Source organism: Chaetura pelagica, unplaced genomic scaffold (assembly GCF_000747805.2).
Source record: "Chaetura pelagica isolate M959 unplaced genomic scaffold, ChaPel_1.0 scaffold278, whole genome shotgun sequence".
Taxonomy (NCBI): Eukaryota; Metazoa; Chordata; class Aves; order Apodiformes; family Apodidae; genus Chaetura; species Chaetura pelagica.
The window spans coordinates 777,780-803,003 of NW_009954497.1; the positions used below are offsets into that span (position 1 = coordinate 777,780).

A 25,224-nucleotide genomic window follows, 5' to 3' on the forward strand; every position below is an offset into this window, starting at 1 on the left:
AATAATTCTGCAGGCTAATGAAGAAAAGTACAAAGCCACTGTTCAGACAACAGTGACCCGAAAATACCAAGACCTACAATTTCGAGCACTTGCACAGCCACTGACAGAGTCAGGCACAGGCAATCAGACACACTGCCCTGCATTTCTGGGAGCCCCATGGTGGGGCTTTGCCCACCAGTTTGCAGCTGTGGACCTGCGGCAGCTGCACCACATTCTCAGCAAGGCCCTTCTCCCACAGCCAGGATGGGCAGAACCACAGAGCTGAAACAATTCTCTATGGCTGGGGCTATTGAAGAGCAAAAGAACTGTATTTGGAAATATAATCTCCTAATTAATCAAATCTGGATGTGAACACGAGTTATTTTTGCTAGCTAATGCCTCCTCTTCAAAAGTCAGTCATCTTTTCCCTTCGTGAATGTGAAAATTGAATGTTTCTGGCGCTGGGTGTGCTGCCCACATTGTAACGTGCTTTGTAGTGTTTTGTACCTACATAGAAGGAAAATACCACTTTACCATCTGACTTGCTTGAGTTGTATAGTCATCAGGGCTATAGCAAGAAAGAGATGGACTGGGAATCAGGAAATCCCTCAAGCGCTGATCTGAAGAGGGTCTTCCTGAACACAAAGTGGGTGCATGCAGCAAGTGGCCAGGAATCTTACAGTCTATCACATTCAACGTCAGGGTTATTGGATGGTGTATCAAGAACACCAAAATACACTTCTCTGTTTGGTGGAGGTGGGGTATTGGTGGGACTTCCCACCCCAGAATCAGGGCTGGGTGCAGGGTGCATTACAGCTGCACACTTCTCTTCTTTCTGATAGGGCTCTTGCTGTTTTTGCTTGAGGTTTTTGAAACGTTTGAGCTTCACAGGGTCCTTGACTTCCTTGGCACAATGGAACAAGATGAAAATGTCCCTCCGAAACTTGGAGCTCATTCCAAAGTAGATAATGGGATTGTAGAAGCTGGCAGACTTAGCAAACAAACTGGCAAGGATGCTGGTGAGGTTGGGCACAGGGTGGCCATAGGCAGACCATATAGAGATGACAGCATATGGTGACCAGGCAATAATGAAGGCAGTGCAAATGACAACAGAAACCTGAAAGATAAAAGAATAGTTTCAAATCTATTCTGGAAGACTACATCAGGGAAGCAATACACTGGGAATAGTATGTTGAACACTTGTCTGGAAGGAAAACATTCAGATTGTCCTGAGGGTAGGGCTCATGGTATACAGGCAAGCAAAAGGTTTGCTTTGATAAAGCCAGGCAGATATAGAAGTTCTATATCTAATTTTGGCATGGTGGTGTGCTTGAGCAGTGCTTCACCTAATGGAATGGAAATAGCTACAGTCCTCTGTATGTTTATACAAATTCAGATGGTTTTGGATAGACAAGGCAATGGTAAGTGAATTGAAAGCTCCACTGTAATTTCTGTTACAGTGTGTACTCAGAAGTAATGTAACTTCTGAAAGAAAGGAGCACATGCCAAACCAAAATTTTGTTTGTGTGCTGTATAACCCACTCCACTTATATTTGGATTGTTATTCACCTGTGATGTAGCACCAACATGAGCCAGCTGATGGGGTAGGAGTTTTAAACAAACCTTGTCTTCTTCACTGAGTTCAGACTCAGTCTCCAGAAATTATAGAATGAAATGCAACTGATTGTTTGTTTTTTTTTGTCTTCTGTTCTAGTGAAAACCAGTTTTTGGAAAGGCAGATTTCATTGAGATAAATCCCTCCCAAAATGAAACTCAGACTCACTCTGGTGACATCCCGCTCCATTCTTCTCTGCCTGTCTGTGGGATCACCTAGTCCTGTTAATGTATGGCTTAGCTTGACAGTGTTGATAATAGACACATAGGAGAAGACCATAACTGTGACAGGTAGGAAAAAGCAGCAGATAAAAATGGAGACAATGTAGGACTTGTAGATTGTAGAGAAGTTTGCTTTTGCCCAGTCTATTTCACACGTGCCATACATGCGATCTGAAAAGCAGAAATAAGTTGGTTAGCATTTTTAGAACATTAGAACATTTACCTGCTTTTGAATTACTACTAGTTCAAGTGCTGCATTTTTCTTCTTTTAAGCACTAAAGAATGGTTTGATATTTATGATTTAATAAACCATGGCATAAATTCCTACATAAACATTTTTCAAGATCAGCTAGACTGTAACTTTTCAAAGCATATCACCATTCTGTCAAGTTTAGATTTCCAGTGTAAGTCCATAATGCACAAACTGTTTTTCAGAGTAGGAAACTGTGATACTTCATTAGAAAAATAATTGTAATAATTCAGTTGGTTTGAGATTCTTGAGTGTTATCTACTCTTACTTGTCAAGCTTCTATGTACTAACTTCCTAAAATGAGATCTGCAACAGCATAACTAGCTGTTGGAAAGTGACAGTGTGACAAATGTAAAAAGTCACTACTTATATAGCAAATCAGGAAATAAAAATAATTGAGGGGTTTTTAGGAGAAACAAAAAGGCAATAAATTTTCTACCTTAGTGAGAGCATACAGTGCTGCAACTAGAGAGGAGCTGCAGGCTCTTAAAAATTAAGTCAGGCAGTTTGCAGGATCTGCAGCTAGTGGGATTTACAAAAGGACACAAGCTGATCACATACTTCAGGGAAAGGCAGTGGGAATAAGGTGCAGTGTCTACTTAAATGCTTTTATGAATAACATTTTACTTATTTAGACATTCTGATGTGTTTGCAAATGGGTTCTGATAAAAACTTGAGTTCAACAGCATTAGTGACTTGTTATAGATTGTGAATTGTTGATTTTTGTTTTTAAGTGGAAAAATTATTTTTCTGACAGTTTTGGCAGTAAATTGAATTACAAGTAAATGAAGCATGAACCAAAATTATGTAAGTCAAGCATTAACAAGTCCCGGACATACAATATAGGTGAAGTCTGACTGATTCAGCAACAGATCTCTCTCCCTGACATCCAGTGGTAATTCTGAAGGAAAAAAAAGAAACCCTTAATTCTTCACAGGTGATAGGAGGTTTAGACAGAATGAACTAAAGGTGCAAAAGATTAAAATCTCTTTTATGATTCTCATCAAAAAGAGCTTGGTATTTTTATCACCTAAAGCTCTAGGTGTTGCTGTCTGGATGTGGTCAGTAATAGAAATTTTTTTCTCCTTTGCCTTTTTCATCAGTATGCCTCAAGATTCAAAAGGATAATAATAAAATCTGGCTTAATTCCAGGTTTCTAGTTTGTGAAAACTTTAGACTGAAAAATGAAAGCAGCCTCCAGATGACTTAAAAAGAAAATCCTGCAGATTATCTGTGAGTCACAATTCAAAGCTGTTTCCTTCCTCTGCAGGAAAGTGGCATTTCCAAGTATCAATAGGGTCCTGGGGATCCTTGTAGCTGCTGTGTAGAAGTGAGAGGTCCGAGGAAGCGCAGTGTAATGTGATGTGATCTGCTGGCACCCTCTGCCTGCTCTGCTGCCAGACTTGCCATTCCTGGGCTTCCACATCTCCATGGGTGCCCTCAATGGAAATACATTTAGAGTCAGATAGCCCAGGAACCTGAAACTGCTGTGATTCTACATAGGAATAGTGCTCTTAGAAGTGGTCTTGAAGACCAGTCAAGGAATTGAATCCAAAGTACGAAGAGGATCCATAAGGGCACTTGGATGCCCTGACAAAGCAGTGATGTGCAAGAAGTCCCTGGCTCCAGCTTAAGGCCAAAAAGGGACATCAGAAATACTTCTATAAATGGAAAGTTAATAAGATGAATGTAAAAAGGAAACACAAATAGCCAGAAGATACACAGAAAATTACGAGTCCAAATCCCTCAAGTGTATGACATATCCAGACTCCAAAAACAAGACATAAAGTTAGAAAAGTCTAATGAAAAGCTTGGTTTTGTCTCAAACAAAAGATCCATTGATCCTAACATTCTGGTAACATTTTGGTTTGGAAAGGATAACAGTTTTAACCAACCATAGACATGGATACTTTTCTTGCATATTTATTTCAAGGGTCCAGAGATACCTCAAAGCCTACATATTTAATAAGTAACAGGATGTGTTCACATAGGTGCTTTAATAAACCTTCATAGACTTCACGACTTCTCAAAGGACAAGGACGCCTACAGGACCCAGTCAGGTAACTGCTGGACAAATGCAGTCACATGATTTTGTTTGCAGGCACTCCTGTAGCATTACCATTTATTCCTAGAGTTTTGGGTTTTTTTCTGAGTTTTCCAACTTTTCCCCATGAATAAATTTTTTGGTATGGGAATATCCCTTGGTCATTGAATTACTGCAGTGTTCACTACTCAATTTTTTCCCTTTTTTTCCCCCCTCCTGTTATTGGCATGGCCTTATCTTGCACCTTGATAACTTCTTGGACTGAAAAATGTTCTGACATCTTTTTCTTCTCCTATGCTAGTTTTTAAACAAACTGTTTCACCAAACCTTTCTGGCTTGTCTTATTACAGTTTCAAGTTTAACTTGCTGGATCTTGTGTTCTTTTCTAGCTTCCTAATCCTGACAGGTTTTGAAAGATGTCTTTTGATAGTTTCCTTTATCTCATTGCTTAATCATGCCAAATATTTCTGATCTCTCTTCTTTCATAACTAATATGTACTTGGTCCAAATCTTTCCTGTGATATCTTTCAAACAATCTCTTAATAGTTGATACTGAAGCAGACAATACTCTGCACACATGTCATGTTTGATGAATGATTCTCTCAGTTCCATTGATACTTGATCTGGTTTATCACAAAAAGCAAGCAAGAAAGGTAAGTATATTTTTTCAGTTAAGTGGAGAGGTGCCAAGTAAGTACAACTGAAAGATACCTGTTACCTGTATAACTTCCCCAGCCAAGTAATGGAGCTGCTGACCAGAAGAAGGCTGCTGTCCAAATGAGAACCAGAGCCACCGTCATGCTGCTGTTGCTGATGCAGTGACCTGCAATGGCATGGTGTAGTCAGAAAGTCTAAAATCTAAATGGACTCCCATACCAACAGCTACTATGGAAAATCACAGAATGGTAGGGTTTGGAATCACAGAATCATCAAAATTGGAAAAGAACTTCAAGATGATAAAGTCCAACCATCCGCCCTACAACCACTGACCACCAAACCATCTCCTGAAACACCAGGTTGACCCGTTTTTTAACACCTCCAGGGATGGTGCCTTTGCCACCTCCCAGGGCAGCCTGTTCTAATGCCTCACAACTCCTTCAGTGAAGAATTTTTTCCTAATTTCCAATCTGAACCTCCCCTGCTGCAGCTTGACCCCATTTCCTCCTGTCTTACCTCTAGTCACTAGGGAGAAGAGGCCAATACCTGCTTCACAGCAACGTCCTCTCAGGTAGCTGTAGAGAGCAATGAGGTCTCCCCTCAGCCTCCTCTTCTCCAGGCTGAACAGCCCCAGTTACCTCAGCCTCTCCTCATAAAACCTGCTCTCCAGACCCCTAATCAGCCTTGTTGCACTTCTCTGCACCCTCTCCAGCACCTCGATGTCCTTCCTATACTGTGGTGCCCAGAACTGCACACAGTGCTTGAGCTGTGGCCTCACCAAGGCTGAGTACAGGGGCAGGATCACCTCCCTGGTTCTGCTGGTCACACTATTCCTGATGCAGGCCAGGATGCTGTTGACCTTCTGGGCCAGCTGGGCACACTGTTGGCTCATGGCTGTCAATCAACACCTCCAGGTCCCTCCTAGGTGGGCAGCTCTCCAGCCACTTCTCCCCAAGCCTGTAGTGCTGCTGGGGGTTGATATGGCCAAAGTGCAGCACTCAAGACTTGGCCTTATTGAAACCCATGCCATTGGCCTTGGCCCATGGATCAAGCCCGTCCAGATGCCTCTGCAGAGCCTCCTTGCCCTCGAGCAGACCTACACTCCCACCCAACTTAGTATTGTCTGCAAACTTATTGAGGGTGCACTCTATCCCCTCACCCAAATCATCAACAAAGATGTTAAACAGAAGCAGCCTCTGGAGATCATCTAGTCCCAGCCCCCTGCTAGAGCAAGATCCCCTAGATGTCCAGGTGGGTTTTGAATATCTCCAGGGACGGAGACCCTACAACCTCCCTGGGCAGCCTCTTCCAGTGCTATTACCCCTCAGAGTAAAGAAGCATTTTCTTAGATTAAAAATATGAAAAAAAAAAAAAAAAAGCATATTCATGAGAATAAACGAATGAAATTAGAAAAATACCCTCAGAGTGTTTAATAAAAAGGTTTCTATCATTGGAGAGAGTAATGAACAGTATTTGTTTGGGATACCTAGGTTGCAGATCAACAGGGCGCTAGAGAAGGAAGAAGTGTGTGTGCAAGGCTGTGGTAAAGATGCTCTGTAGACCTGGAAGACAGGGACCTTCTGGGCAGAGTTGAGTCATGGGCGGTTCTGGGCACCATGGGGGTAGCTTTCATCTCCTGTGGTGTGACACTGTCCACCAAGGCGAGGCCAGAGAGGCATGTGGGGATGGCAGGTTGCACAGTGCTACAAAAGCTGGAGGTAAAATTTGCAGACTGAATGTTCCCAGTGCTACCTAAAGCACCTCATGATGCTGCTGTGTGCACATCCTGGAAAAACACCCTGAAGACTGAAAACATTTGTAGGTAGGGCAGCCTTCTGAACCTAGAAGCTTACAATGACTGGAGACATCCCAATTATCATCTCATAGAAAACAAAATTTGTTCCTTACAGTAAGATCCAAACAATGATGGATGCATCACTTAGGAATAATTTAAGTTGCATTTGAGGAATACAGAGAGTCAGCAGGGCCCGTGGTATCTTTAGCACAAGGGTGAATTTAACCCATGGTGGCTAAAGCATACTAGCAATAATTCTGCTTTTATTTGGGTTAACCCTGAAGGACTCTATGCAAATATGTTTGTAATGTAAAAGACTACGTTATGTTCTGTTTTCTAATGCATCTAATTTATATTTCCTATAGCCTGTGACTGAAAGAAATACAAATTTGCACCAGATTCAATAAAGACAGGACTGGTCCTGACTTTATTCCTTACCTCTCTCAGGATGGCAGCCTTTGATGTAGCGAGTCACACTGATTACTGTAAGGGTATTAATGCTAGCCAGGCCAAAGAGAAGGGTCAGGAAGCCATCAACCTGAAAAAAAAAAAGCAGTGCAGGGTGTTCTCTCTTCAAAGTGCTGAGGGGGAAAAGAACCACAGGGATTGTTCCTGTCATTTTCATGTGAATGCCCTTGAAAGTTTTTCCAGAAACCCAACTAGCAGGGAAATAAAAACTGTCAGGTGCAGTTATCTTCTATAGGTTCAGTGAGCAAGTAAATGTCCAAAATTATATAAGTGCTCTGTCATGTATATAAAATAAACAAGCAAACACACCCTTACATCTATGCTTCCCTGAAATGACTTGTCAAATGAAGGATAAAAAGGTTGAACTGAAAAGAAGAAAATCCCTGAATAAGCAAAACTGCACTGGACACAGCTGCCTCACTTAGGCAGAACAAACATGCAAACTAAACCCAGTAAATTTAGGCCAAAGAGGGAAGAATGTAGGAGATAATGGGCTTGGCTGAGTGAGAAAAGCTTTTAAAAAAATTAAATAAAGCCATCTAACGTTAAACTGTTCCAATAGGAGTCTCAATGTTGGTGCTACTGATTCCTGCTATTTAGCCCTGATCCTCATCACCTCTGGCTGACAAGGGCAGTGACACGTGGCTGTGCAGGCTCCCACCAGCATCAGTGTCTCAGCCATATAGACACAGGGTGGTTACAACTCTGCAAGCTTCCCTTATGAGTGTAGGAAGGAAGCTGCTGCTGACTGTAGTGGAGATGGATGTAGCCATCTGCTAGGGAGAACTGTGTGACTGGGAAATGAGCCAGGGCAGTCCTTTTGAAAAGCTTGCAGTGGTACCCCAACCCAGCCAGAACAGAGGAGCTCTGGGGGTGCCATCTTTACACCGAGTGAAGCAAGAATATTAAGGAAGTGTCTCTGGACTGTAACTTGGCATTCAAATGGTAAAATTATCAGTGGAAAGGCACATAATTATCCCACAAGAATAAACTCTGCCTTTGTGTCAATGGGCCCAACTCCCAGGTAATTTAGTTTATCCCAGTGCCCAGTCTGGGGTTTAGTCCAGGCTTAACACTGAGACCATGGCAGGTTGTATAAATGAAACCTGAGTGAAGGGTTAAGAAAGGATTGCTTCATCACTGGTATTTTTTCTTGTTACCAACACCCTCATATTGACTCTATATATTTCCTAATGCCAACTTTTACAGACCCATCACATTTTTAATGCATGCAAGGTTTGCTTCTGCAACAATCTACATCCACCTGTGCTCCACTTACAGTCATGTCATGCTTGATGTATAAACACAACCATGTTTACTCCAGAAAACAGACATCCTTGGATGTCTCAGCTACTTGCTGGAAGCTGCATTTGGCTGAATTTTCCCCACTCTGTGCTGTGGAGATTGGTGAAAAGTACCTGAATATGCAGATGGACTCTGCATTTCATCTGCTTTATTGATGCCGACAGCTGCCACTTCTTAATTTGCTCTAACAATGCTTCACAAATGCAGAAGACAATGTGGTCAAGGACTACTGAGAAACCATGCTGCATAGGCTTAAGCAATTACATTAGTTACTAGATTAGAAAGGAAGCAGTATTTCAGTAATGCTGCAAAGAAACACTTGGAAATTCAGTCTAAAGAGCTATGAGACTGAATACTAAAGTAGTAGGATAAGCTTAGTGTTAATCAGTTAGCCCTCCTATGCTGAAACTGGTTGGATTTTCTGAAGTACATTGGTGTCTGTTTTATCACCTGCAGATGTGACCATTATTCTTCCACTTCCACCTCCCTGATGTCAGAACAAAGACATACAATCATATTAAATGATTAGTTCAAACAGCCCTTGAGCACTCTTACAAGGGAAAAAAGTGGGTCTAAAAATACACTCTTGCTCATACACCATTTAAGATGAAACTGTCATGTTAAGAAAGAACAAACCAAAATGTTTTCTTTGGAGTGGTGCCTTGCTAAAAAAACCCACAGCCTTACCTAGACCAAAATAAATCATAGGACTGAGCCATCGTCAGAGCTGTGTATCATTTTCACACTATTTCTAAACACCATTTCAGCACATCAAAACTTTGGTTGCTTCCGCTAGTGTGGGTGCTATCACCAGAGATTTGACCAGGGCCATGTGGCTATTAAGTGGCTAAAGGGGCAGTAGTCTCCTGGGGGCAGCTGTGCTAAGTGCCCCCGTGCCAGGCACAGGCTGTGAGGCTCAGGGACAGGGGGGAGGGTGAAATGCCAAGGAGGAGAGGGAGCTCTGCAGATAACAAGAGTACTGCAATGAAATGAACAGAGGAGGTGAACAAGGTGGCTCTCATGCTGCAGAACAGCCCATACAGAGGCCAAGGCATCTGGAACATTGAAACACCAGAATGCTGCTTTGGGAGCAGGAGCATCAAACTGGAATGTCCCCGTCAAACTCATGGAGGAGACGAGTTAGCTCTTGAGCCTAGCAATGTGTATGTTGTTTTCCAGCAAGTCTATTGATTCTGCAATTCTTGGCATATTCTGTAATAATTGGTGTCACTTAGACATATGTCTTCAGAAGAAAAATAGGGTTCTTGCTGTAGCTGTAGCCAACCTCCTTCAAACACACACCTGCTGGATATGGAGAAAAGATCTGTGCTACTTTTTCTGGTACTGAACAGACAACACTGATGGTAGGTAGCAACTGACATGACTGCTTGGAACCCAAAGTAGTTAGCAACTGCTTCAGAGAAGTCCTGATTTCTACAGGCAGAGGTATTAATATATCTATGTAACAAAAATATATATTCTCAGTTTTCTGCATCTTTAAATATATATGGAATGACAGCTAAGGAAATACTAGAATAGTACATTTAATTACTTTGGAAAATTGATACTTTCCATCCCTTGGTTTTCTTTTTCTTTTATCCTAATCCCCAGCCAGCTTCTTCCTTCCAGAGTCACAATATTTCCTCCATTTTTTTGTAATGCAAGTTTATCCTTCCTATTATTAATTATGATCAAACAGCAGCAGTGTTAATAGGCAACAGTGAATTCTGACATAAACACAGAATTGACTGTATGGTAATTTTGGTCCATCAGCTTTCCTTTTTACCCATTGAGAAACAGGACTAGATGAGCAGTTTTATAAGCTTTTCTCTCAGTACTATACTGATATTATTCCCTTGGCTATATAGACACTCATAGAACTTGTTAATTATCTTCATGTTGCCTGGAAGCTCAGACACAACTGAAGAGAAGGCATCATTTCTGCTTTGTACTTAGGCCTGATTTTAAATCTCGCTAATGTTCTAGGTTGTACTATTTACATCCCACAGTATATACAGCTCCTGCTGCATGCAAAGTAGTTTCTTAAGCTTTGCGTCAACACAAGGAGAGTCAGGAATCCCCAGTGCACTATCCAATATTTAGCTACAAGCTTGGGTGTGCCCCACTTTTACTACCTATAGTACTTATGCATCCCTACTGAATTCATAGGATTGTCTTCATTTAAAGCAGAGTAATATACAACCTATTGTTCTTATTATTGGATTAATCAAGGTTTAATGGCGCAAAAGCAGATTCCCAAAATAGCTGTTACGTTTCAACTCGGGCTGAATCATTGTCCTCACCAGCCAGAAAGGCTGAATCGCTCCCTCATCTGGCCAACTGCCGAATCTGTGGCAATTTCCTCAGGTACATTTGTTTTCCTTCAGAACCACAATGTCCTGTCTTTCTCTTCTATTAAGTATGAGACAATGAATATGTAAAGAAAAAGATAAACTTTAAATAGGGATTATATTTTCCTTGCATACATTTAAAGTGATCACAATAAGCTGTCTCAGAAAGTTTTTAAAAACGGATCAGATTGTTCTAACATCACATTGTAAATAGATATGGGCAATAATCTTCCTCAAAAGAAGAAAAAGCACCTAAATCAGTCTTTAAGATACACATTCGGGAAAAAAAAATAATTGTAGACACCTTCGAAGAGAGTATGTTTGAAAATCTATCAAGTTCTTAAAGTTTGTAGTAATGAGAAAATATTCCACTCAAGTCCAACGACAACATAATTCTGCCATCCCTCTAATATATCAATAATGTGTCAACTGGACGACAGTAGCTCTTCTAGAAAATGGAAGGACTACCAAAGCTCATAATCAACATCAGTCTTCCCAGGAGACTACTTAAAATTCCCAAAGCATAGTGTTCCTAAAGTACTCAAACTGTTTCTTTAAGATTTACTACAGGAGGTAAAAGAGACCTATTTACCACAGTTTCCAGAAGGTCTTCTGCTTATGTGACATTGCTTTCTTATGGTTGCATTCTGCCTTTTAAAATGTCTCAGCAGGCTTCAAGGGTAGTTCTTCTTAAAGGTGATTACATTAACCCAACCCATTACAGGTCTCTGACACAAATAGCACTTCATTTATTAATAAATAATGCATACTGACATGCTACAGGATTAGATAGTTTAAACCATTAAGTGACAGTAACAGACACTCAGTACTTCGCATTCACCAAGTGATTAAACCTTTCTGTTGATGGCATATATTTTAAAGACAGGGAAAATACGAATACAGTATTCAGGCTACACAATTATGTGTACAGATATGTAACTACACTAATTATACTATGCAGTTAAATGCACATTTAGTGCCAGCTATTAATATCTGCAGGTCAGGTTTGGGCCTTAGTAATGTCAGGGACTCCAGAATAAATCTACTTGCTTGTAGTTATTTTAGGTTTATATCCTGGGTTAATCAAATGAGATTCAATATATAATTAGTTTGGGCTAACTTTAGCCTTTGAATTGTAGCCCTCTAGGATCACAATTTGTTCTCATAGGAGTGTGTGCCCCTATCAATGAGCATGGTTATGAATGTAACAACCCAATGAAATGCACATCATTTAACAAAGAGAAATTTCTTTCAGAATTTCCTTACACAGCCTCATCAGGTTATAATCTGACTTCAGGTACCCCATCTCCACATACTTGGAAGCACCTGGTTTTCTGGGTTGATGCTGTGGGACCATAGCAGGTTTAATATCTCTCCCATCCACCCATGAAGAATGAACGGGGAGGATGCAACAAAGCATGTAGCTCATATCATCTCATGGTCCAGATATAGATTCCCATCTTCAGGTTAAATGCTGTATAGACACTGCTTTTCTGTGACTTACTGTGCAGGGAAATTAAGAAGCACCAGATGGGAAACCGTAGCATTGCCCTCGGGGAACATCCATGCTATACTGTATAAAGCTCTCTTCAGTGGGCCTGAGCCAAAACTCTCCACTTCTGTGATAGTAATTCAGAACCTACTTGCTTATTTCTAGCAGCGCCATTAATATAAACAAAAGAGAAAAGAAGAAAACTGCCTTATAAACTCCCTTCCTCCTCTTTACATTTTCACAGACAGCAAGGCTTGGCTTTATGGTTCATGGTCATCCTACTTCAGTAGCTGAGATCCACCAACATCAGATTAACGCCACACTGTTATTTTCACAGTAACAAAGTACCATCTTTGCCTTTTCAGAATGCCATGGTAAATGTTTCTGCAGGCTTACACATGTCTCAAGGGAAGCAGAGGTCCCACCGACTGTACATGGGCTCTGCCAGGGCAGCCCAGAGATTACAAGTGACCTTCCATGTTCTACAAAGCACAATTTCCTGTGCTGTTTCCCAGCAAGAAGGAATATGCTTACATAGCATATGGATGACAAAGTCATCTCTGGTTGCTGGTGAATGCCTACCAGTGAACTTACTTTCCTGCTCATAAAGCTCCTAGGCACAAGGCACAACACAAGAACATGCTACATCCGTGAAAGCCTGAAAAAGGCTGCATGGCTACTAGGAGATTTCCTCTTAGAATTATACTCTTGACTCCTCTGGATCCTGTAGCCAAATAACCAGAGAAAGAGAAGATAATGAATTTATCCCAGGAAAATGCTTGTAGTCATAAAATGGGGATGGGCTGTAAGGGTCTTTAAGTCACATCTGTGTGATAAGTTAGATCTCACAGCTCTTAACAGGAGGGTCACCCACATTGCCAAGGAGTCTGAGGACACCAGGGAGAATCTGGAAGGAAGTGTAAAAGATACAGGTTATTATTGGCCTTAAAGGCTCTCTGGAAAGCCCCTTTCCACAGGGACCGTGTTGTGGAAATACTGGATGTCTTGTCGTACACAGGCTATTGCAAGCAATGGTCATTTTGTCATTCATTCAGTCAGTACAGGACTGAGGTCAAGACCTGAATTTCTTTCTACACACTAGTAGTGTACTGACTTTAAGGAATATATATATTTGTGTAATATAAGCTCAGTAAATGTCAGGTAGGTCAAGGAAAAGGTAATGCAAAAATCAAGGTTCAGGCTTTGGAAATTCCTAGTTCTATCAGGCAACGAATGCCTTTCCAGGCAGGCAGCAGCACGTGGTTTGACACAGTGCTTGGGTGGCATAGGAGAGGCTATGTCAAACTTTTTAAGCAAGGAAACAGATAGTTTGAGCATTCCTAATATTTCAACTACCAAATATGTAACTTCCCTAATTTTCGTAACGGCTGTAGAAATAAAAATTTGCAGAAAAATGAAGGAGAATTCATGGCTAACGAAAACTGGCATAATTTCCCTGCAGTTGTATTAGTTACACTGAAATGATCTTCTGTGTTGCTAATGATTCTGTTCATGTAAAAACATTTTTTCCCTCCTTCCCTGCAGATGAACTACTTTTCTCATTAAAATATAGCTCATAGATATCTACATGAGTTGCTTTTACCTCTTTGACTGCAGTGTGCACAGTTTTCAGATTGGATCAACGTGGACCAGAAATAAAGAAATAGGAAAAACTAATATCTCTGCAACATTTTTTTCAGTATCCAGATCTGTTATGCAAGGAAACAAGACTAAGAATACATTCTAGTGTTCATATTTGAGATACACTTCATTTCAGAAAAACCTATCTAGGAGAGGAAGATTTTTGTAACACAGAACAGGCAAAGTCAAGGGCACTCTTTTTTTAATGTGCTTTATAGATCAGTCTCCACATCATACCTTTCATGGTGAATAAGTATGCCAAGGTGAGCTGAATATGGAGCTAATGTTACAGAGCTTTTCTTTAGCACCTTTAACACCTGTTTTATCTGTTAATGCTCTTAGTGCCAGTTCCATGATTTGACTTTGTGTTATTTTCATCTTACTGAAGTGTCAGGTATGACAGGCTATGCATAAGTAAAATCCTAGCAATACGACATTGCACAGTACATAGTACTGTGCTAAGATAGTCAATAACTATTTTTCACTCCCTTTCTACCTTTTGTTTAATGCCTTTAACATCTTATGGGTAGATAGCCAAACATTTTTCAACTAAGCCGACATTCCTGCACTATTATGACTCAAGAAAAATTATCTAGTTTCTTCTGACCCAGCCTCAATCTTAGAGCTACATACTCGGACACTGGGATATAAAGTGGTATTCTAAGATTTTTTATACCAAGCAAAGCTGAGCCAGCTCAGCCTTTGGATGGGAAACCTCTGCCAAAATTGGCTTGCTGCAGAAAGCTGTGCCAAGGATGAAGGTACCCCTGCAGTGTGCTTTCTGACTCCACTGTGTCCAGGTACTGTCTCTGCACAGATTAGTCCCCACAGGGAGACAGAGGAGGAAAAACATGGAAGAACATTCAAGTACCCTCAGATGTAGTCAAGGAGAATGACAGCAACCATCACTACATCTCCCCATAGCTAACTGGGAGGGAGGGTGAGCAGGAGCAAATCTTTATCCACCTTGGCGGATGTTGCTGTGGGTAAAGATGAGCAGCTTGTGGATTTGTCTGGGTTTTATGAGCAAGAGCTCTGTGGTGAGCAGGGTACTCACATAGTTGGCTGCTGAGGAGAATGAGAGGCAGAGACATATACACAAAAGGTGTTTGAGAGTGAGTGAAAGCATGATGATTTGGTGAAGGAAACCATGAATGGATGATGGAGCAACATGAATGGGTAGTTATGCTGCAAGAAGCTTGACAAAGAATCATACAGACACTGAACAGCAGTGATGCTGTCTGCTGTTCTTTTATTCAGTAATCTCCCAAGACCAGGTAAGGTAGGAGAAAGGAAGCCTGTGAGGTTTCATTTTGGTCCTGTCCATCTGACATTGCATTTATCTCCTTGTAACACTGACTGCTGAACTACCACTGGTCAGTCATATCTCCCAGAATGTGAGGGAACGTCATTACACGTGGTAATACTTACACGCTGCCTTGGTATTCACAAATGCATAAAATCACAAACTGAGTCAGGAGAGACAACAGTTTAGTAAAGTCAACAATTGGTTGGCTTCACCAGTTAAAACAAAAGGGCAGAAATAAATGTCTTTCAAATCTGCTCTGTTTATAAAGGAATATAAATGCCTTTAGGGTTTTCAATTTATCTGACAATGCACAGAACTTTTTTTGTTAAAAGAAGAAGGCATTAATCTTCTGTTTCTTCCTCAGAAAAGATTTAGCAATATTTTACAACCCATGTATAGGGAGAGACATCTGAGAAATCAAATGCCATAAATAAAATATAAAACCATGTATTCAATATTACAATTTCTCCCCTCAACACTTCTGAAAAGAGTCTATATATTTTCATCTTACTGACCTCAGAATTTCCTAGTTGTAATTTTCCTTTGGGTTTTTCAGATCCCCAACTTCAATTTTTACAAAAGATGGGCATTATTTATTCTATTACCTGACCTCTAAACATTTAATAACACCAAAAATGCTGGATTTTTAAAATGTTAGTAAGAAGCAGTGACTGGAAGCTTAATCTACAAAAGGGGGTAAGGGTCACTGTGCTCAGTTTAGCAGGCTCTGGTCACTTGCTTGGTGCATAGGGGGTCATGGTTCTGAGCTTGGCTCTTAGAGTGGTTGTGACAAAAGCTCCTGAACTAGCCAACAGAACCAGGTGAGGGGCAAATCTCACTTCCCTTTTGATTTTAATGTCTTGCTCCAGACCACAAAAGATTGGAATTTCTTGCCACTCACAGCCATATTCTTCCCTTAACTGTGCAAGAGCTTTAAAAAATTTAGAAGTGTCTGTCAAAAGCAGAGAGACTGCTGATCCAGTCTCACTTTTCCCCCATGGAGGCATGGGAGAGCTGGATTCACTTTTCTCCATCTGGAGGTGCTCAGATCCACATACCCTGCCTAGGAACATAAAACCCAAGACTATTCATCATTTGGGGTGCTCCACTGTCCTTGGAGAAAAAAAAATACTGGGGCCAGAGACAGAGACAAACTCCCTCCATGAGTCAGACACCCATTGGAAGTATTTAGCACCAAAGGGTTAAGCAGTGCAGGATCCAAACCCAGGTCTCCCTCTCTGCTATGTAGTACAGCCAACCACAGGGTGAAACAATAGTTTCTCCCTCTCTTGCTCCTGTCAATGTCTTCTTATTCTGTGCAACATAAAGCAGCTTCAGCAAAAGAGGGTGAAGGCAGGTCCTTCTAGGCTGTCCCTTGCTGGTGAGATGGTGAGGGCAGGCTGTAGGGACAGAGGCAGAGTGGGTTGAATCCTGTCAGGAAGGCTACCATGGTGCTCCCTAATACCTCAAAGCTGAACTTTTTTTTTTTTTTTTGTTCCTCCCAAGGCTGTTTCTGTGCAGAGCAGGATCTGCTGGGGATGCTCTGGCACCATCTGGCTGGCCAGATGGAACAGAAATATCTAGACTGATAGTGAGGTGAGTGCATCTGTGATGGTAGCGTCAGTCAGCACGTTGGTGGAAGTGGGCACGTCTGTGATGGCACCAGGACCTGGAGAGAGTAAAGTTGTGCTCTGTCGTGCACAGCCAAGATACAACTTTTATGTAAGAAACAGTCAGAAATAAGTGACATTTTTGAAAGAAGACTATACCAACAGAGTGAGCACATGATAAGAGCAGTAATTTTCTTGACCTTTGTATAAATTCCTTAAGTATTTATAAATTTAATGCCAAACCAACCAAAATGTGGTCTCAAAAAAAAACAAACCAAAAAACCAACCAACCAAAAAAAGCCACCAAAAAATTCAGAAGAGTGAATCAAAGGAAAGAAGTTTAAACTGAAGTACCAGGATTACAAAGGATTTCAAATTCTAGGGCACCCAACAGCCCACACTTGGTTTCTGGCATGACTGGAATACATCTATGGGGATCACATAAGTTATGACACTTCTAGATTCAGAGGCTTCCTGAAGCCTGCATCTTTTGTATTCACCACGTGTTTAATAGATGCAAGAAAAACTTCCTGTTGGTTGATCAACAAGGTTTAGAAGAAACTGTAGTGTTTACCTGCAGATAATGAACATTTCTCTACTTCCTACATGTAAGAACATTTGCACACAGTGATATTTACAGGTTTCAGTGCAACTTCTAGTTCAGCAGAACATACAAATAAAAAACATACTGGAAAGACAAAAAGATATACTGAGGTAACTTTTCACTAGAAATATAGTCAATGGGTGAACAGATGACTTTTGGTCACTGACTTACGTTTCCTGACCTGAACTTTACTATGTGAACTAGTTTATCTACTGATAACATCACCAGAGGCAAAATCCCAAATGCACTAGAGTCTGACTGTCCTCCCTCTGTCAGATCAGGTCTAAGACATGGTGGTAGAGCAGGGAAGGGATAAACAGGAAGTGAAAGCAGAGTCCAAAAAGCCACCCTTAGAAAACTGTATCCACATGTAACATTCAGTGTGGGCAATATCTGCATACAGCCCTACCATGCAACCTCACTCCTGAGAGGGGAGCTGTGTTAGACCTCCAAGGACAAAAAATAACGTTTGGCATAGGGAAGAACAGTAGTGTTTCTTCAATACGGAGGAGGAGACTAGGAGCACACGCATCTGTCCCATTCAGCAGGTAGGCAGTGAGATGGTCTTTTTAGCTGGAGATGCATCTTTTCTTACAGAGAGTTTTCACAGTCTAGCCTGTTTTGAAAGAGAAGTAGTACCTATCTGTCTTCTCCCCACTCCCTCTAACTGAGGCAGCCAAGTATGGGTGAATCTTAATTGAGAAAAATATTACCTGAGGGCACAGAAGGATGCCCGAGTCAGAGGAAATGAAAATAGTTAGGTGGATTAAGTGAGGTGAGCTCATGGAATTGACAGGCTAGCTTGGGAAGTTTTCCCTAAGCATACCTGACAGCAGAAGCTGACTGATCAAATAAAAAGTACAACAACAGAAAGCAAAGTAAGGCCATCCTCTGGACTCAGTAAAAATAACCAGGTTCATAGAATCATAGAATCCTAGGGGTTGGAAGGGACCTCAAAAGATCATCTAGTCCAACCCCCCCTGCCAGAGCAGGGTCACCTAGAGTACATCACACAGGAACGCATCCAGGTGGGTTTTGAATGTCTCCAGTGAAGGAGACTCCACAACCTCCCTGGGCAGCCTGTTCCAGTGCTCTGTCACTCTCACAGTAAAAAATTTTTTTCAGATATTCACCTCGAACCTCCTATGCTCCAATTTGCATCCATTACCCCTTGTCCTATCACTGGTCATCACTGAGAAAAGCCTAACTCCATCTCCCTGACACTGACCCCTTACTTGTAAACATTGATGAGGTCACCCCTCAATCTCCTTTTCTCCAAGCTAAAGAGACCCAGCTCCCTCAGCCTTTCCTCATAAGGGAGATGTTCCACTCCCTTAATCATCTTTGTAGCTCTGCGCTGGACTCTTCCAAGCAGTTCCCTGTCCTTTTTGAACTGAGGGGCCCAGAACTGGACACAATACTCCAGATGCGGCCTCACCAATGCAGAATAGAGGGGGAGGAGAACCTCTCTTGACCGACTAACCACATCCTTTCTAATGCACCCAAGGTGCATTTCCCCAAGGTTGGGGAAAACACATGGGCCATGCTGAGGGAAGAGCCCTGTTCATGTGTGCAACAGTCCAAATTGTCATTCCAGTTAATTGCAGAGGAGCTTGAGTGCAGTGAGGAGAGGAAGAGACATTGAATTCAGAAAGCTGTGACAGAAAGCAAGGGCTTTACCTTCGTGGCACTGAGCTCATCACATGCCAGATGTTTGACCCAGGTCTGGTTGGACTACAAATGTATCACTTCTTATAAAAATCAAAAACCAAGCCATCAAAACCCTACTGCAGTTGAACATTGTACATTTTTAGAATGACTTTCATTCTGGCTGTCTATGTGTACACATAAATGTTTACAGCTTTTTATGCACAGAAGCTTCCCATGATTTCTGCACAATTTACTACCCAAAAATGGCCACACTACTTCCATAAATTACTTTCCCATCACTAGCTTCTGTTTTGTCAAGCTTAACAATCAAAATGATGGATGCTGGAGTTTAGACATATTTCTGAGACCCCTCACCATAGAAAATCTTGTTGGAAACAGGAATTCTATCTCTTGTTGAATATATTCTGATCTTAACTCAATGAGTCACAACCAGTTCAAAATATTCTTTCAGAATACAATTTGTCTATTCCAGGACATATTAGTATTAATAGAGTATGAATTCCTATTTGAAATTATAATTGTTATATTTTTGAGCTTACAGAGCATTAACAAAGCAGAAAGTTTAATATTTTACATATCAGACTATTTAGAACAGCCACCTGAATGTTCTGAACAACATCTTTGGATCCAAATACCTTAAAACTTTTCTTGATATCCATATTTTACAAATTAATGCTTTTTTAAACCAGGAGTTCCAATAAAAATTACTTAACATGTCTTGACCAACAAACTATCTGGATACCCCCAAAATACTATGCAGTTTCACTCCTTTTAAAGGCAGTTCAAGCACAGCAAAACTAAGCTCACCTCCATAGAATCACAGAATGATAAAGATTGGAAAGCACCTTAATGGTCATCTAGTTCAAATCTCCCTGCTATGAGCAGGAACACCTCACACTAGACCAGGCTTCACAAACCCTCATCCAACCTGGCCTTAAACTCCAGAAGTGCTAAAGGCCAGGTTGTATGAGGCTTTGTGTAGGGGGCTTCCACAACCTCTGTAGGCAACCTATTCCAGCACCTTACTACCCACATGGTGAAAAATTTCTTCCTTATGTCTAACCTAAATCTCCTCTCTTTCAATTTAAAACCATTATCCCTTGTCTTATAGGCCTCCTTTCCTGTTAGGCCCCCTTCTTTTCTCCAGGCTGAAGAGCCCAGACTCCCTCAGCCTGTCTAGCAGAGCTGCTCCAGCCCTTTGATCACCTTTGTGGCCCTTCTCTGGACCCTCTCCAACAGATCTATATCTTTCTTGTGCTGAGGGCTCCAGAGCTGTACACAGTATTCCAGGTGGGGTCTCACCAGAGCAGAGCAGAGCAGAGGGACAGAATCACCTCCCTGGCCCTGCTGGCCACACCTCTTTTGATGCAGCCCAGAATGTGTTTGGCTCTCTTGGCTCCAGCACACACTGGTGGCTCATGTCGAGCTTCTCATCTACTACCACCCCCAGGTCCTTTTCCTTAGGACTGCTCTCCAGCCAGATAAAATGTCAGGGGCTTCTTAGTCTCTGGAAGAGCTCGGACCGGGGAGGCAGAAGGGCCATATAACGTTACCTCTTTAAACCAGCTATGTGGTAAATGTTAAGTTGTGCCATAGATATTGGTTCAGGAGTTCACACTGAATGGCTTACCCTGTCTTACATAGGAAGTCTTCAGCTAAGATGGAACTGAACCCAGAGAACCATCTTTGAACTCTTCTTTCTTAACCATAGATCCAACCCTCCTTGAAACATAGGGCAAAATGGGAGTCTGTTTAACTCTGAGTGTGAGTATGAATTTTACAGTTTGCAGGTATAACTTTGTTTATCTGATGAGCTCACAGTCTCCTTTAATTAAAAAAAAATAAATATTAAAGATGTGTCCTGGAAGTTTCTCCTCAACAGACCTTAGGTGGCAACTTTAGATATTTTCATCAGAGAAACAGTGGGATTTCTTAAGGAAGTCGCTAGATTAATTTTGATAAATCCTTTTCTGCCCAACGGCTATTGACATACATTTCAAGCAAGAAAATACACATTTTTTAGATCAAGCTGCAGCTCCCAGGTTAATCAGAGCCTTCTCTCTGGGTAAGTCTTTGTTTTGAACAAAGCAGAAAGTTTAATATTTTACATATCAGACTATTTAGAACAGCCACCTGAATGTTCTGAACAACATCTTTGGATCCAAATACCTTAAAACTTTTCTTGATATCCATATTTTACAAATTAATGCTTTTTTAAACCAGGAGTTCCAATAAAAATTACTTAACATGTCTTGACCAACAAACTATCTGGATACCCCCAAAATACTATGCAGTTTCACTCCTTTTAAAGGCAGTTCAAGCACAGCAAAACTAAGCTCACCTCCATAGAATCACAGAATGATAAAAAGATTGGAGCACCTTAATGGTCATCTAGTTCAAATCTCCCTGCTATGAGCAGGAACACCTCACACTAGACCAGGCTTCACAAACCCTCATCCAACCTGGCCTTAAACTCCAGAAGTGCTAAAGGCCAGGTTGTATGAGGCTTTGTGTAGGGGGCTTCCACAACCTCTGTAGGCAACCTATTCCAGCACCTTACTACCCACATGGTGAAAAATTTCTTCCTTATGTCTAACCTAAATCTCCTCTCTTTCAATTTAAAACCATTATCCCTTGTCTTATAGGCCTCCTTTCCTGTTAGGCCCCCTTCTTTTCTCCAGGCTGAAGAGCCCAGACTCCCTCAGCCTGTCTAGCAGAGCTGCTCCAGCCCTTTGATCACCTTTGTGGCCCTTCTCTGGACCCTCTCCAACAGATCTATATCTTTCTTGTGCTGAGGGCTCCAGAGCTGTACACAGTATTCCAGGTGGGGTCTCACCAGAGCAGAGCAGAGCAGAGGGACAGAATCACCTCCCTGGCCCTGCTGGCCACACCTCTTTTGATGCAGCCCAGAATGTGTTTGGCTCTCTTGGCTCCAGCACACACTGGTGGCTCATGTCGAGCTTCTCATCTACTACCACCCCCAGGTCCTTTTCCTTAGGACTGCTCTCCAGCCAGATAAAATGTCAGGGGCTTCTTAGTCTCTGGAAGAGCTCGGACCGAGGAGGCAGAAGGGCCATATAACGTTACCTCTTTAAACCAGCTATGTGGTAAATGTTAAGTTGTGCCATAGATATTGGTTCAGGAGTTCACACTGAATGGCTTACCCTGTCTTACATAGGAAGTCTTCAGCTAAGATGGAACTGAACCCAGAGAACCATCTTTGAACTCTTCTTTCTTAACCATAGATCCAACCCTCCTTGAAACATAGGGCAAAATGGGAGTCTGTTTAACTCTGAGTGTGAGTATGAATTTTACAGTTTGCAGGTATAACTTTGTTTATCTGATGAGCTCACAGTCTCCTTTAATTAAAAAAAAATAATATTAAAGATGTGTCCTGGAAGTTTCTCCTCAACAGACCTTAGGTGGCAACTTTAGATATTTTCATCAGAGAAACAGTGGGATTTCTTAAGGAAGTCGCTAGATTAATTTTGATAAATCCTTTTCTGCCCAACGGCTATTGACATACATTTCAAGCAAGAAAATACACATTTTTTAGATCAAGCTGCAGCTCCCAGGTTAATCAGAGCCTTCTCTCTGGGTAAGTCTTTGTTTTGAAGAGGAGGTGACATGAGCTGTTAAAAATGCTTTCATCTAAGTTATAGAATAGTTTAACTTCCTCTTCAAAAAACTCCACAAAATCCACCAAAACCACATATTAAAAAAACCAACCCAAACAAACAACACAAAACAACCCACAGGAAACAACAATAATAAAAAAGCAACACCCAAGAAAAAAGGAACATTTCTCTCTCCCTTTTCCTTCATCATGATCTTACTCATACCTTGCTGCAGGCAATCCTGTCATTTTCAGATTTTTCATTCCCTCATGAAACTAAATATACTCTTTCTCACAGATGTTACTGAAAGCACCAGAGAGCCAGAATTGTGCCTATATGTGCATGGGATGCATTTATATTCTGTTTATGCAGGTGTGTTTCAGAATTAGCAATAACATTTTCCAAATTCCCTTGCAAAAAGCTGCCTCCATGTTCAGGGATGGCTGTGCCATAAAGTCAAGACACTCCTCCTACCACAGGCCTCAAACTGACAGTGAATTTTGGGGATGAGACTGAAGCATAACAACTGATTTAGTATGATTAGTTGCATGCTACAATGCACGAGTAATGCTACAATGCACCCAAGTGCTGTGTGGAGGCTTTGCTCTACATTCCTTGTCAAGCAGGACTCTCCATTGCTTTAAGTCAAATGTTGAAGTGCTGACAAGCAGGTTGACTTTAGGAGAACTGAAGATAAGCACAGCCTACATCTACAACTTCCCAACATGAGATAGAGCTATGACATGAAGTAAAAGAAACAAACTAGTAGAAATTATTGGAAATATCTTTGATAGAGTTGGAAAAAAAAAATCACTGAAAATTGGTCAAAACCTGATCAAATACATAGATTTATAGGTATAATAAAAGACAACACTCTTCTTTGGAAGATCAGTATTTCTTTTCACTCTCGTGGCCCTGCCTGGCTATTCATATACAGCATTTACACAGAAATAGCTGCACTTAATTTGTCCAATTAACTGTAATCCAATCTTACCTGACAAGTCCATATTGATGTGATAATGAATCCATCATCCCTGAAAACATTGAAGATTTCAATGATCCCCCGTGAATATCCAAACACAGAGATACTAGCATCTGATACTGCCAAGTTAAATGTGAGGTAGTCGGTGGGCTGCAGAACATGCCTTTGCTTATACAGGACAAAAATCACAATGCTGTTTCCAAACCAAGACAGCCAACCTGGAAAAAAAATTAAAATCCATGAAGTAAAATAGCAAATAAAGCAAGGAGTTCAGTGTATAAACATGTGATGTCTTCTGAAATTGCCCTTTTGTTCCACTAGAAATAAATTAACCAGGTTATCCATTAGAAAAATGCATGAAGCCTTGTTAAGTAACTGGGTACTTTTCAGAAGCAGGAACAAGTGAGTAACTCCAGCAATAAAACAGAACAAACACGAAGACCTGCTATTGTCTCTATCAAAGATCCACCACCTAAAGGCCTTGAGAAGTTTTTATTACCTAAATGGACAAATGAAACTCACAAAATGCAATATATGGAGGAAAAAGGAAGGAGGAAAGATAGCTGGTAGAGTGGAGCAGAGACTATAACAAATCTGCCAAAAGCTGCAGCTGTTTAGGATTATTGTATACAATAATGGATACCAAAAATTCCCTCACATATAGCCTGTAAGCCACTTTACCAGTCCTCTCTCAAGAAGTGCTGCCTTTCCCAGCTAATGTGCTTAAGTTTCTTCTCTTAGAAGAGAAGCCTAGGATCTCCTTGCAACAAAGACTGTCCCAGATTGGAATATTTTTCAGGAATACACCTGATAGTCTATATGAACATTTAGAGCAGACCTTTCAGAAGCTTTAAAGTCTTTTATTTATTTATTACAAAAGAGAGTTGTGTCCTCTTTTACTCTCTGGGAACCGAGATGCCTGACTTGTATGTATCTAGTTACATGAAGAAAACACAAGGAAGATGACTGTAAATCTGAAAGTTGGCCACTTACTCAGCTGGAGAGGCCTAGAGTTTCCACATGTGCATGGCTATTGACTCACCCATCAGTGGAAGACCTTGGTAGTTTGTATCCCACTTTTTGGAATGATGTAGACATGTAGAAACAAACTACTTCAAACAAAATATTTACTTAATGATCAACAGGCTCAGTGTTGAAAATGGGGCTCAGCCAGTGAAGGGGATGGCTGCAGGGCAGCTGCTGGAGTGGGGCTGAGCAGCAGGTTGGGCAGCACCCAGCTCCCTGTTAGCTCATGTTTCCACCTCAAAACCAGTTCTGCCACCGCCAACACAGGTGGCCTCACTTCACCTCAGCAAGGTGGAGCAAAACACCACCTCTTTTAAGTGCCTGCAGCCTAGGGCAGGTTTAGGAACCCAGCAGCTGGTGGTTTTGTTCCCCACAGTTGATGACAGGCTACAACATTAACTACCAGGTGAGGAAGAAAAGTGTTTATCCATAGCCCTCTGTCCAGGCACAAGCAGCAGATACCTCAGAGTACAGGTGCTGTATAGCACAGCTAGCAGGACTTGACACTATGGCATTGCACAGCACCTCTTAACAGTCAAAGTTATGAGATGAAAGATGGCTGATAGGTTTAATGTTATAGCAAAAGA

At 41.3% G+C, this 25,224-nt stretch overlaps 1 protein-coding gene across 1 annotated transcript in view; it reads right to left on the minus strand.

Moving 5' to 3' along the window:
* Positions 1-655: 655 nt before the first annotated feature.
* LOC104394923 (opsin-5-like) overlaps positions 656-25,224 on the minus strand; it is a 31,693-nt gene continuing 7,124 nt past the window's right edge. The window contains exons 2-6 of the mRNA XM_010004572.1: positions 23,624-23,829; positions 7,000-7,099; positions 4,828-4,932; positions 1,763-1,986; positions 656-1,096 (exon numbers count right to left, since the gene is read on the minus strand). Of these exons, the coding sequence (XP_010002874.1) occupies positions 656-1,096; positions 1,763-1,986; positions 4,828-4,932; positions 7,000-7,099; positions 23,624-23,829 (1,076 nt within the window). The remainder of the gene's footprint in view (positions 1,097-1,762; positions 1,987-4,827; positions 4,933-6,999; positions 7,100-23,623; positions 23,830-25,224) is intronic.